Here is a 12675-nt window from a genome sequence, read left to right as displayed (position 1 = left end):
GTAATTTATATTTTACAAATTTAAAGTTAAAAATGACATAGGTAGGTAGGTAGGTACATCTGTTTCAGTTGTAGGTACTGTGTACTTTAAGAAATAGTTTTAATTAAATATGTATTGCATTATGTCTAAACTATCATTTCGATACAAAAAGTAATTTTTTCAGAATCGCTTATTCTGTCACAGCTGGAGAGCCTTACGGTCCAATTCAGGTTCAGTTGCGAGGTCATGCTACAACTTGAATAAATAGATAGATCTGATTATTACCGGCGAGGTCACCTGGAAACCTAATCTGCGTGGTTTATAGAACTTTATGGTATAAAAACCGATGTAATTCCGTAGTTTAGGGGTTTTATTTCAATGTTAGGAAGTGTGCTTTTGAAGAAATATTAATTAGACATTATAAACCAACTGAGGTGAGAAACAAGAGGACAGGATTGTTGTGAAATAAGAGGGTTGATTGTGCAACAAAAACAATAAAACATTATTACTTAAAATATTATATATCTTATTTTAAACCAGCTTCCTTGGGTGGCGGGCTACCTTGATTTCGTTTACCAAAATGTCTTGCGACTTTCAAATTAGTAGTTCCGTGGCTTATATATAGCGCTTCGTGTATATTAGTTACACACCTAAATCCTAAAGTTTAGAAAATACAGGAAGATAACAGAACTATTCATAGCTGTTGTCAAAACATGAAGAATTTTTTTTATAAATAAATACTTATCAGTAGCAGAATATCGTATTATAATCGATGAAGTGTTTAAAATAATTTCTAGATTTGATTTACATACCTACTATCATAATATCTGTCGAAACAACGTTGACAATTAAATTTCAAAACTTACATAAAAACTACAAACAAAATTATCGTTCTTTCGTTCGGTCTTGCGATTAAAATACGTTTCAGTTTATAGGATCCTAAACTCATTGGCATCTTAACTGGAGCTTTTTAACAAAGCCCTTGACCCCCATTTCTTTGAAAGTAGCGTCTTAAATGTAAGGTATACAAAAATCAAAGGTTTTGATGAATGCAGACAGGCAACATATGCGTACGGAACGCCGTTAAATTTGAATTGTGTTGTTTGTTATCACACGATGAGTTAGCAGGGAAACAAAAACAGAATAGGAAATTTATACCAACGAGTAGAAACTATTAAAATAATAAAGATTACAACTACTACTAATATTGGCCGATAGCCAATCACTGACACCTCAATGTTAAAATACAGGGCCGTATTTTTTTTAAGTGAAATGTGAATTCAGTTAAATTTCTGAGCAGGGTTCGAGTTAGACTATAATATATAATAACATAAGCTGGTTCCCGCGTGAAAACTTGTTCAAAAACATTGCGCCACGGTCATTATACTTACTAATACTATGCCTAAACTGCTCCTGCTAATTATACACTATAAAGATCGACAAATAATTATGTATTTTTCATATCTGAACGATGTTCTAAAATTCTAAGGCGTGATGTGTTATTGAGCTACCAAGTCAAGAATTTTAGTGTTATAATATAATACTTATCACAATAGCTATCACAGTTAAAACTATATCTGGAAAAAAATCTGTGTGTTTGGTATGCAAATCTCAATAGGCTTTCGTTATCTTATCCTATTTCAACATGTTATAGCCCAAACGTTTCTTTGTATTACCATTTCTACTCCTTGATTATAACTGATCTTACGTTCGAAAACACCAAGTTAAGATAAGTTAATACCTACCAAGATATATGGTTTTTGCATAATATTTATAGTTTTAATTCAACCCTGTTGTTATTTTTGCATGCATAGATTATAAACGCTCTTACGTAGTTTTTAACTCTGCTCAGTGTCAATGTTAAGAAAACGTAACACTTTGTAGCAATATATTTATTTAATTTCATTTTGTAAAGTCAGTTGAACAAACTTGGGCCATGGAGGATCAGTTTGTGTCAACAGTTCTCGAACTATTCCATAAGGGTGACTGGAAATCAATAATAAAAAAGTACCACAGCGACCCAGTGAGAAACACGTTATCATGGGTGTTTCCGAGCGAAGATAATTTGCAATTTATTAATAGAAATTTAGCAAAACTAAAGTGCGACCAAGTTTTGAGTATCGGCTGCGGAAGTGGCTTATTGGAATGGATACTGAACCAAGCCACTGGTAAATACATATATTCTTTTCTTATTCTATTTGATTCAACTGCTTTATATTTTTAAACTTGTATAATTTTCAGGCATACCGGTGAGAGGCATAGAGGTGGACGGTACTTGGTGGAAGAGTAAATATGCCCCAGCTACCTTTATCGACTTCCTGATCACGTCTCCGGCCTTGGACAAAGAAACAATTAACATTCTGAGCAACTCCGACTCTACGGCTATATTATTTTGTTATTTTAACGACGGCGATGCTTTTAGAGATTATTTAAAGTACTTTTCTGGTCGCGTACTAATTATAATTGGGTCAAACAAACACGGCGTTCATACGAACCCGCAGCCTTTCGTAGACGTCGGGCCGGAGTGGACTTTGTGGGATTCGCAGGAAGTCCGCGATAGCCAAGACTTTATAACTATTTACCTTAAAAACAATGATTAAACTTTTTTTAAATAAATAACAACAGTCTTTATTTAGGCAAACAGTATACGTTTCACCTACTCAATATGAATCTTTAATTTTTCATTAATTCTATATTTTTGACGTTTATTTTATTCGTCGAGGGCCTGACCGAAGTGTTCATCATGGGATCTCTCTTTCCCTGAACACAATTAAGAAGTTCGAGGTCGTTCTGCGTTTCGTCCGCCTCATTCTGATTGGTTGTGGGCACCTCCGGCACTGGCACCATTCTGTTCACTTCGCTGACTATTTCAGAGGTGTTTCCGTCGTTCTCTAGGAAATGGAAATCATTGTGCATCAAGAAAAGCGACTCCAGGGCGTAGTTCACATCGAATCGCGACAACAGTTTGTTATCGTCGGAATTGTCGTCGATTTCTATGACGTCACTTTGGTCGGGCAGATCTGGCATCACGGCCGTGGTTAGGTCCAAGTGACTCGAGTACTGCTCGGAGAGCAAGTTGTCCATCAAATATTGGTCGATGGGCGGATTGGGGGCGCTGTTGTTGAGAGGAATGTTATAAAACGCATCCGATTTCACTTCGTTCTTTATTTCGCTTATGTTTTTGTGAATGTCTTCTAAGGGCGGAGAAGCTTTGTACTCTATGCTTAAGGCCTGGCCGTTTAACAGGTTCGCAGTGCACATCCTTTCTAAACTTGGAGATTGAGTGTTCTGCTTTATGGTACCTTCGAGTTTGATGTAGCTGGGATCGTTGGTTTGAATTTTCTGGACAGGAGGCAGCATGGTCAACGAGTTGACGTTCATTTGTTGGTTGAATGAGAATATTTGAGGGTCATTCGTAAGTTCATCGCCAGCGGAAGGAGTGGCCGCGTCGCCCAATAAGTTGTCTTGACTATAGTTCAAAATATTGGCTGGAGATTCGCTCAACACCGGTTCGGGGGGTAGTTGCATAAATTGTGTGGTTATGAGATTGTTGAATGTAACGGGACTGCCGAGCCCATATCTTTCGTTATTTTCCAGCTGTTTAAAAGCCATTTTTTGTTGGGAATGGAACATGTTAACCTGATCTGGACCTTTCAGTATCAGGTTGCTTTTAACAGATATCTTCGCTTTTTTTCTTGGTAGCCCTTCGTTGTCGTTCAATACGTTGATAGGAGAATGGCTGGAGGAGGGAACGGGTAGAATTTGCGTCGGTGTAATAATTGGTCCGGTCACTTTAGGCATGGGAAGAGATATCTTGCCCACTGGTTTCAGTGTTATATTATTCCGCAAAGATATCGGCACCGGGGGCAACCTTATGGGAAGGTTGGCCATTATATTGTTGCTGATGCCGCTCGATATCGCAGAGTGATTGGGCGCAAGGGAATCGACATTGACGCTCGGGCGTAAACTTGGGTCCATTGCCAGAGAACTGCCGAGATAATGCAGGTTCGTTTGCGTGCTCTCGTACGGCAGTTTAATAGGATTTTGCGACGTGAATTGATGTCTTTCGACAATGTTTGGACTGTCAGAAATGACGCAATCTGAATTATTGTCCTCTTTGCTGAAATCGGTGGCCATATCCCGATCGCTAAAGTTGGATGCGGTTTCGTCCGATGGAATATTGTCTGGGAGACTATCACAATCGTACACTTCAATCGGAATCGAGTTCACTTCATCCTTGTTTTCATTTGGTTTATTTCTATTTTCATCGGCGGTCGTTTTTGTGCGTTCACTGGGAATGGTCCAGCTTTTATTTTTGTCTTTTTTCATATCTCGCGTAACGACTTCATTCTCCATTTCACTGACGTGTGTATGAGTGCTGAGATGCACTGCGTACTTGTCCTTGTTTACAGTCTTGAAGGGACAGTAAGGGCAGCAGTGAACTTCTCCCGAGTCCACGTCGGGGTGAGAGGACAGCATGTGGAAGGCGAACATCGTGGACTGGATGGTGCTGTAGGGGCAATACTTGCACTTGTAGAGGCTCCCGTTGGAGTGGCCGAGTTTGTGCCGCCGCATGGCGTTGTGGTCACCCGACCGGTAGCTGCATTGGTCACATGCGTATGGCTTGTCTCCTAAAATACAAATAAGCTGTCATAAAGTCATACAATATAAAATAATACAATCTACATTATTATAGCGTCAGCCTTATAGTATTCTTTGTTTCTTTGGTTGAACGCGTTCACCTCAAGAATTACTGAATAAAAAATAGCTTCCACTGAGTGCACATGATTCACAAAGCTACAGAAAATAACAGAGTATATGTGCTTGACCGGCTAAAACTAAAAAAGCTTAATAATCACAATAAGCCAGTTCTTACATATAAATTATTTCTAAAGCTTATTAATGCATATTATGATGTAAAAGAAAAAATTTTTCTTGCCTGTATGAGATCTTATATGTAATTTCAACTCCTCTTTTCTTGCACAGGCATAATCACAATGACTACACTTAAATGGCTTTATTTTGTCATGGACAGCAGAGATATGTAGTTGTAGCCTCTGTTGGTTCGAAAATTCAGTCTTACAGATGTGACATTGCATGGTCTTTTTATGAATTATTCGATGTTTGTATAATTGATTAGCATTTTTAAAAGCTTTTGAACACACTGTACCTGTAATTTGCACAAATTATATTAAATTCACTAATGCGGAAATGATGATATTCAATCAAAATTTGTACAGCTGCTGCAGTATATTAAAAATTACTTGAGCCAGTTTTCCCTTCAAAATATATAATCAGTAAAACCATGGCAAGAAAAAGGAAACCCTAATGTATTTAAATGTTGCTAAGTTTAATGTAACACATTTGATATTTAAGAAACAGGGCCAAATAAACTTCCTTTCAATGTACTCACATGGGTAAGCCCTGATTTTTTTGTGACATTTCATGTGTATATTAACCAATCTGTACCGTTTGAAGGTTTTATATCCACATATATCACAGGTGGGTAGTTCTAAATCTATTGAGTGTGATTTCCATAGATGGGAGTGTAATGGTTCTGCCGTTGCAAATACTATAAGACACTCAGGACACCGAAGTTGGCCATTATGATGACACTTCCTGTGATATGCCATGATCTTAGCATCTTTTAACCGTATATGGCATTTATTTACAGAGCACAATATTCCTAGCTCCTTAGGATTAACATCTATATCTTTTGGTTTATACTTATAGGGCTTTGTAGTGTCTGGATGTAGAATATCATCTTTAGATGACATCATGGTATTATTATTTTGTGGTTGAATTGAAGATATTAAATCTGGAGGTACATTGGACATTTGAACAAGATTGCATGGCCCTACAGTACTTGCCTTAGGCATGTTAACAAATTGTGTAGATACTTCTTCTGTGTATACAATATTTATGCTAGCTTCTTGTATAACATCCTTTGGGTCTACCTTTTCAAAGTTAGGAGTACTCATTTTATTTAATTCATCCATAGATATGAAGGCTACACCCCTAGGTAATTGTTCATTAATTGTGTTTAATGCATCTGGTACTATTTCTATTACCTGTGGTATTTTTCCTGTTGAATCTTTTGTCGAGAGTTTACATGTTAAAGGTACATCTTTTTTTAATTTCACATTTTTTAAAGCAATTTGAATAAGGCTCTTAACCATTTTTTTTACATCTTTAAATCCCATTTTGTGATGATTACGTAGATGTGTTCTGAGCGTTTCCTCTGCTTCAAATATACTTGAACATCCGGGGCAGTTGATTTGAATATTTTCAGCAAGACCATTTTTCTTGGCTAATTCAGGATGAACAGTAAAAAGATGAAATTTAATGTCATCTACTGCTAATGCCATGTAAGGACAAGCTTCACATTTGAAAAATGGTGTAGAGCCCACTGATTTCTCCTCATAGGACATAACTTTTTCTTTTGTGGTAGGTTTGGTCTCCATATTTTCACAATAATTCAAAAGGATTTGTACACATAACAGACCATTGAGGAGATGGTATCTTCTTAATTGAGTTTTTCTTAAATGAAAATTGTTACCTAAATTTATAACCAACCTATAACTAAAAAATAAAGAAAAGTACTAACTACATAATACATCGCTATAATAAAAAATATTATTAAGGATTGGTGACTTTTTAAAGAAAATATGGTGATTAGTGTCAGTGTCAAGTGTCAATAAAAATGGTAACCCGTCCCAGAGTAACCAGCACAGATTAGATATTAGTAGTATGCGGATAAAACACACGCAGTATCAGCTCTAAAAATTAATGATCGTTTAACGTACTAAAATAGTAACACTGTTTATGATGGATAGTTTCAAACTTTCAATTAAAGCTGATAAGTTTATTAAATAAAAAACTATTTCATGAAAGGACGTTTCACGAGATTATTGCACCCATTTATTAATATATGTAAAATATTTAAGGGTTTGTCTTTCAAAGTTTTAAGTTATTTTTAAGCTGTGTTCTTAATAATATTCTTCAAGATAATTTAGTCTGTGCAGTTAGTTATAAGTTACTACGTTTTCAAAGTTTATTGGCTCCGCGTTTTCGGTATTTCTATTTTCTTATTTGTTGGTCGCTTTGTATACAGCTTAAAAATGACTGTAAGTATTTAAAGTGATTTTAATTATTTGTTTAAGGTAGGTCATAGTCTAATCGAGTATTTTTTTTTAGCTGGAGATAGAATCAATGGTTCGTCATGTATCTCCAATCAACCCGGCTGTGTTTCCGCATCTTACTCTGCTTCTCTTAAGCATTGGAATATTCTTTACAGCATGGTTCTTCGTGTACGAAGTAACAAGCACAAAGAGCTCCAGAGATTTATTTAAGGAGCTCCTGTTATCATTAGTAGCATCCCTGTTTTCAGGGTTTGGTATCTTGTTTTTATTACTTTGGGTAGGCATATATGTCTAGAATTAAGTTATCTGCACATACCGGTTTTTATTAACTTATGTGAGCAGTCTTATTGTATGTATATTTTTAAGTTTAAATAAAAGTAATTTGTATAATTTATGGATTTATTAATAACTAGTCAAATCACTAACAAAATCCTTGGGGAACTTGATGATGCCCTTAAAAATCCTTGATAAATGCTGTTTTCTATAAAGCTAATTATTGAAATCATGACTACTTAACACAATATTATCTTCCCATTTTTTATCTTGTTTTTTACGGAACTCTTCATCTAGCAAAACTGTCACATGCATTCTCTTTGAAGCCAGAGTCTCAACTCTTTCCCGGATGATCTTATTGGACATTAGGTACTGGCTGAAAATGTACAAATTATATATTCAGTTATGTAAATTTTTAGTGATATACAGTCAAAACCATTTTCTACAACATCATTTAGAACAACATACTGGTTATATTGTATGAGGTTATTAATAACAACGTCATAGGCTATGACTATCAGTTATTAGGTCCAAATATGAGTAGTTCCTTTGATGTTGTTAGAACAGATTTGGACTATATACACCATTTTATCCTGACCAAATATTTGATATATATATAATGTACCAGAATTCTTAAATTAACCTTCCAAGGAAAGTTCAAATTTACATTGCACATATTTTCACAAAAAAGGAAATTAGAGTATTGAAAAAAACTTATTTAATATTTTCAGCAATTTAATCTGAGTGACAGTTTTCACTTAAAGATAAATATATTGATATATTTAAACAATGGTGTTGCAACCTTTGAACTTGGCCTCTCATATCTATAACTATTTCCATGATCACACTTTTTCATAAAATACATACTTACCTGATCACCTACTTAGTGATCAGAAAATTATTTCATAGGCTTTGACATAAAATCTGAATATAAAATAGTAATATGAAAAAAAAAAGTTTAGGACTCAGTCCAGTCAAGGCACCTCACTTAATATTGGAGGAACAATCAAGTGCCCTCCTTCACAGTTACAGCAACATTTTTGTCTCTGTCCACTTAGCGAATTTATTGCAGGATATCGCAAGCCTATAAATCATATGCGCTAAAGAGAACGTTTTTTTCTCATCAACCGTGTTGGAGTTTTGCAGGCAGGTTGTACGTGAGTGTTTAATATAGGGTGAAAATAATATCCTCATTAATTCTTTAAAGCATCCTGCTGACCTAAGAACATAACAGAATTTATGGCCAAGTAAATTATATATTAAAGATTTTAAGCGAACCGGAAGTAAATAGCGTCCAATCGATATAAGTGAGTGATCTCAACGGCGACAACTGTTGCGATCCGTTTGGAGTCCTTCATCAGCAATGCAACCGTGCCAAAGTGATCGCCATCCTCTAAATGTGTTATCTAAGTAAGAAAATATTTTACAACATTACTTCCATGAAAGCATCACTAAGTTTCCTTTTGGGAGTGATGATCAGCGCTTCATCAGTGGGCGAAAAGTAAATGGCATTTAATTACCATCCCATTCCACTACCGCTGATGAAGCCTTTTTTGAAGGATGGAAGGCGGTTTGTAAATGCGGATTTTTAGAACAGACGGCAAACTCGGCTCATCTGATTAAGTGATACCGCCGCCCACTTTCAATGCCAGAGGGCTCGCGAGTTCGTTGCCGGCCTTTTAAGAATTGGTACACTGTTTTCTTGCGGTACCTCGAAGTCGAATTGTTCGGAAATTCTTCAGAGGGCAGCTGGTTCTACATAGTGGTGGTGCATACACTCTCTATGGTAAATGTGGTAGAAGATGCATCTCTACGCAATGCTCTATCAAGCCGTTTGGAGTGGTCGTCGGGATGATTCGAACCGCTCTACGTTGAATATGGTCAAGTGGAAGGAGCTGGAGTATTTAGGGTATACCAAACCTCAGCTCCCTTCAAGGAATAAACAGCAACAGTGCCATAGGCAATAAAATAAACACAATCTCCAATGTCGCCCGCCCGAGCGATGAGGTCGTTGGCGAGGTACTCCTCGGGTTTCAAGTAATTCATCAGTTCGCCCATCAGGTGGCCGGGCAGATCCCTCAGCAGCTTAACCTTCTGGATAAATCTATTGCAGGTGTGCATTACGATTTCATGTCGAAGCTGCTCTGTGGATATTCAATTGTTGTTAAGTATCTTCTAGAATTCTAGATCAACGTAACAAGCTTAAGTTAACCGTTTTTGTTTACCCGAGATACAATCTAATACGGCATCTTCTTTGTAGTATTTGTTTTCGTATTTGTAAGTATAAAAAGTGAATACTCGCTTCTTCAAAGGTTTAGGGAATTGTTTTTGCTGCATGTATGCCTAAAATTCCAAATGGAACATTTATTAAAGTTGTTTGAAGCATGAAACAATTAAGGTTTATTAAATTACCTCTACTTGATTAATCAGACCGTTGTAACGCATCGTTGAATTATATAAAGTCATGTAAATCTTCAACAGGAATACTAAAATGATTAAAGTTTTTTTTACCGTCCCGTTAATTATAGCAAATCAAAACAAATTTTTTATATAATAAACCTGGAGTCTCACCAATTGTATATACCATAAACATTGAGGCATAGAGTATAATGCATGAATGAATGACAAATTCGTCGGCATTGTTAACTTTGTACGTAGAAAACCCTGTACCTGTTTCACATAAGAAATAAATATTATTTAAAAGCACAAATCAATACTGATTAAATATTGGGAAAGGTTAAATAAGAGTTACCGCGTACCATGTAGCTAAAATTAATATAGTTTCGCCAAACAATGTGAAGATTTTAAGAGCCCCGCGAAACGATTGCGATTCTGATTATCTACAAGAAGAACACGCTTTGATTCCAAAGTGGACCGGTTTTACAATGCGAATGAAGCGATAGTCCATGTTCTACGGGATCTTTATTGATGGTCATTTATGGCATCCGCCCAACCGAACAGGGCGGAAACATATTTGTATCTCTTTTTTCCAATATTATATTCCTATAATTTAAATGAATTTTGGTCCATTCGATGACATAAATAACAAACATTCAACTCAGTTAGGTACTTATGTGGTATATATTATTAGGCAAGTGGTCATAAGTAAACTATTATCTCTCTTCATAGCATTCCTTGGATCAGTCCTTCTTTAAACCATAAACAAAACATGGGCAGTTGATCGTGCGCCCCGTGACTAGTTTAGAATAAGTTTTTAAAGTACATTGGGAAGCCAAATAAATGGAAGGAAGGAAGTACACAACGCTAAAACGTAAATGGCTTACCAAAAAAGGTGGACAGACAAACAAACAATGCTTGTAGGTATCTTTGGCAAATAGAAAACTTAGTTATGTCGCCATCTGCATCTGTATCAGTCGATTTCAAAAATGTACTATATCCTTTTGGAACACTCCCAGTCCCTATAAGTGGATTGAATTAAATTAAATTGTTGTAAAGAGATAAAACTACATATTTATTTCACACTTACAATAATATGTAAATACAACAGGAGTGTAAAGGAAGCAGCTGGACCAATGCATCGACACCGCAAACAATACTAAATGATGAATTGATCGATGCCAGATAAATGACAATGTAAAAATCTGCAAGTTTTTAAATTAAAATCGTATTACTATCTTCCGCTAATTCTTATAGGTTATAAATGCATTTTTTTCCAATTTTAATATATTTTTGATAAATTCTACATTATCGTGAAGTGTCTTACGTTGTATTAGGAGTGTGATATATACATACCTTTACTACATTGTGTAAATTTGTTATAGTTGATTTAAGTTTTATTATTCTCAGGAGAGGAAGAACGTGTGCCAATAAATGTAAAGGGCTTCTTCTGTTCTCGGTACACAATAACATGAATTGTAATGGCACACACGACAGAAAGTCTATCCAAAATTTGTAACGTAGGTATCGGCTAAAATCATTTATATTTCTCGAGTATATTGAAATACTTTAAGATAAAAAGAAATTTAAGCGCAATACTATGTACTATGTGTTAAGCAAAATCTTACCAAGCAATTTGTTTTCTAAGCATAACCACATTACGAAAGGACTCTTGGAAGAAACCAGTATTGAATTTGACAATGGTATCCAATAAAGCAATCAAATGTAGGAATAGCATTAATAAATCAATTTTGTGGAGGTATGGGGGGTGCGGGTAGTCGATGACGAAGCACAGGCGGAAGGTGGAGCAGCACATGTGTAGTCCGTTCACAACAGTCATCACACCGTCCCAATAAAGACTAAAATAGTGATGTATTGTTTATTTGTAAGTCGCGCCAACAAGGCAAAACTGATAAATCAAAAAGACTGACGATTTATGATCAAGGCATCTTGATTATGGTATTGACTTGTTAATCTATAAATAATTTACTGAATGCTGCAAGTTCAGAGGTTGCCAGTAAGAGACTATCTCTTTGTACTACTGATTTACAAGTATTGAAGCTTAAAACGTCTGGTCTTTTAGCATTTTAAGACTAAGTTGACCTGCAGAGACTTAAAGGGTGTATGACATAGCTGTCTCCCTCGAACAGCTGCCGTTGCTGCTCTGCTGTCACTGCAGTATCGCTTCTGAAATAATCAAAGGTGTTCGGATGATCCTGGGAAATCAAGCATGCTTTGCGAGTCAACTGAGCGATGTTGAACTGTATGCTTCTCTTTTTCTGAGTTGTCTTGTCGATGTCTGTTGGTGTTAAACGAATAAAGAAATATAATTACAAGCAAATAATACCCTAGTCTGTTAAAGATTTACTATTAATAAGTAATAGGTAATAATCATCTTTCCTTACCAAGACTCAAAGTACATTTATGTTTTTTTAACATTTCTTTAATTCACCTGAAGTGCATTTAAAAGTATGACAATGTAACTGTGTGACAGGGATGTAAAAAAATAATCGATTTAAAATAATATTTAAAATCGTTTTTTATACGCGATTTTAGTTAAAAAAATAATTGATTATGTTTATAATTGTAAACCAATCATAGTCGATTTTTCATATACCACCGATATATGAAAAATCGACATCTTCATCATTCATCATCTCGACATTGTGTCTGGTCTTTTATAACCCAGACCTCGAACTATAAGGGTTATTTGATATACATCGATGTTCACAATTAGATGCTTTGAAGATGAACTGATATACTCGATGCATTGATGTTTTTTATAAATCATCGAAAACATAATAAAACCAGTTAACACGCCAATTTCAATAGAGAGGACGGCCTAAAATTATCAAACACCTGGGATCCAATAATATCCAAATTA

The 12675-nt window shown here is 35.6% G+C and overlaps 4 protein-coding genes across 5 annotated transcripts; 2 read left to right on the top strand and 2 right to left on the bottom strand.

Moving 5' to 3' along the window:
* The first annotated feature begins 1816 nt into the window (after nucleotides 1-1816).
* LOC110992058 lies at nucleotides 1817-2598 on the top strand. The gene is made up of 2 exons (XM_022257722.2): nucleotides 1817-2147; nucleotides 2221-2598. Exons 1-2 carry the CDS (start codon nucleotides 1916-1918, stop codon nucleotides 2577-2579), a joined length of 591 nt encoding a protein of 196 aa, XP_022113414.2. The 5' UTR covers nucleotides 1817-1915; the 3' UTR covers nucleotides 2580-2598.
* Nucleotides 2576-6628, bottom strand: LOC110992057. 2 transcript variants are annotated; one of them, XM_022257721.2, is made up of 4 exons: nucleotides 5393-6627; nucleotides 4919-5149; nucleotides 4041-4610; nucleotides 2576-4010 (listed from the first exon to the last, which is right to left on the bottom strand). In XM_022257721.2, the coding sequence occupies exons 1-4, from the start codon at nucleotides 6441-6443 to the stop codon at nucleotides 2653-2655; spliced, it is 3210 nt and encodes a 1069-aa protein (XP_022113413.2). In that variant the 5' UTR covers nucleotides 6444-6627; the 3' UTR covers nucleotides 2576-2652. The 2 variants fall into 2 exon arrangements, with proteins under 2 accessions (XP_022113413.2, XP_022113412.2); XM_022257720.2 differs by having other exon boundaries at nucleotides 2576-4610; nucleotides 5393-6628.
* A 342-nt stretch (nucleotides 6629-6970) lies between these two features.
* On the top strand, nucleotides 6971-7513 carry LOC110992069 (transmembrane protein 258). The gene is made up of 2 exons (XM_022257735.2): nucleotides 6971-7106; nucleotides 7177-7513. Exons 1-2 carry the CDS (start codon nucleotides 7101-7103, stop codon nucleotides 7414-7416), a joined length of 246 nt encoding a protein of 81 aa, XP_022113427.1. The 5' UTR covers nucleotides 6971-7100; the 3' UTR covers nucleotides 7417-7513.
* A 28-nt stretch (nucleotides 7514-7541) lies between these two features.
* LOC110992067 (potassium/sodium hyperpolarization-activated cyclic nucleotide-gated channel 3) lies at nucleotides 7542-11232 on the bottom strand. The gene is made up of 8 exons (XM_045629262.1): nucleotides 10882-11232; nucleotides 10679-10813; nucleotides 9966-10064; nucleotides 9807-9880; nucleotides 9620-9737; nucleotides 9315-9538; nucleotides 8673-8800; nucleotides 7542-7770 (listed from the first exon to the last, which is right to left on the bottom strand). Exons 1-8 carry the CDS (start codon nucleotides 10931-10933, stop codon nucleotides 7611-7613), a joined length of 990 nt encoding a protein of 329 aa, XP_045485218.1. The 5' UTR covers nucleotides 10934-11232; the 3' UTR covers nucleotides 7542-7610.
* Between the last annotated feature and the right edge of the window lie 1443 nt (nucleotides 11233-12675).

This window comes from Pieris rapae, chromosome 8 (genome assembly GCF_905147795.1).
Source record: "Pieris rapae chromosome 8, ilPieRapa1.1, whole genome shotgun sequence".
NCBI lineage: Eukaryota > Metazoa > Arthropoda > Insecta > Lepidoptera > Pieridae > Pieris > Pieris rapae.
Note: the sequence above shows the minus strand (reverse complement) of the source record. Positions and strands in the feature narration are given on the sequence as shown.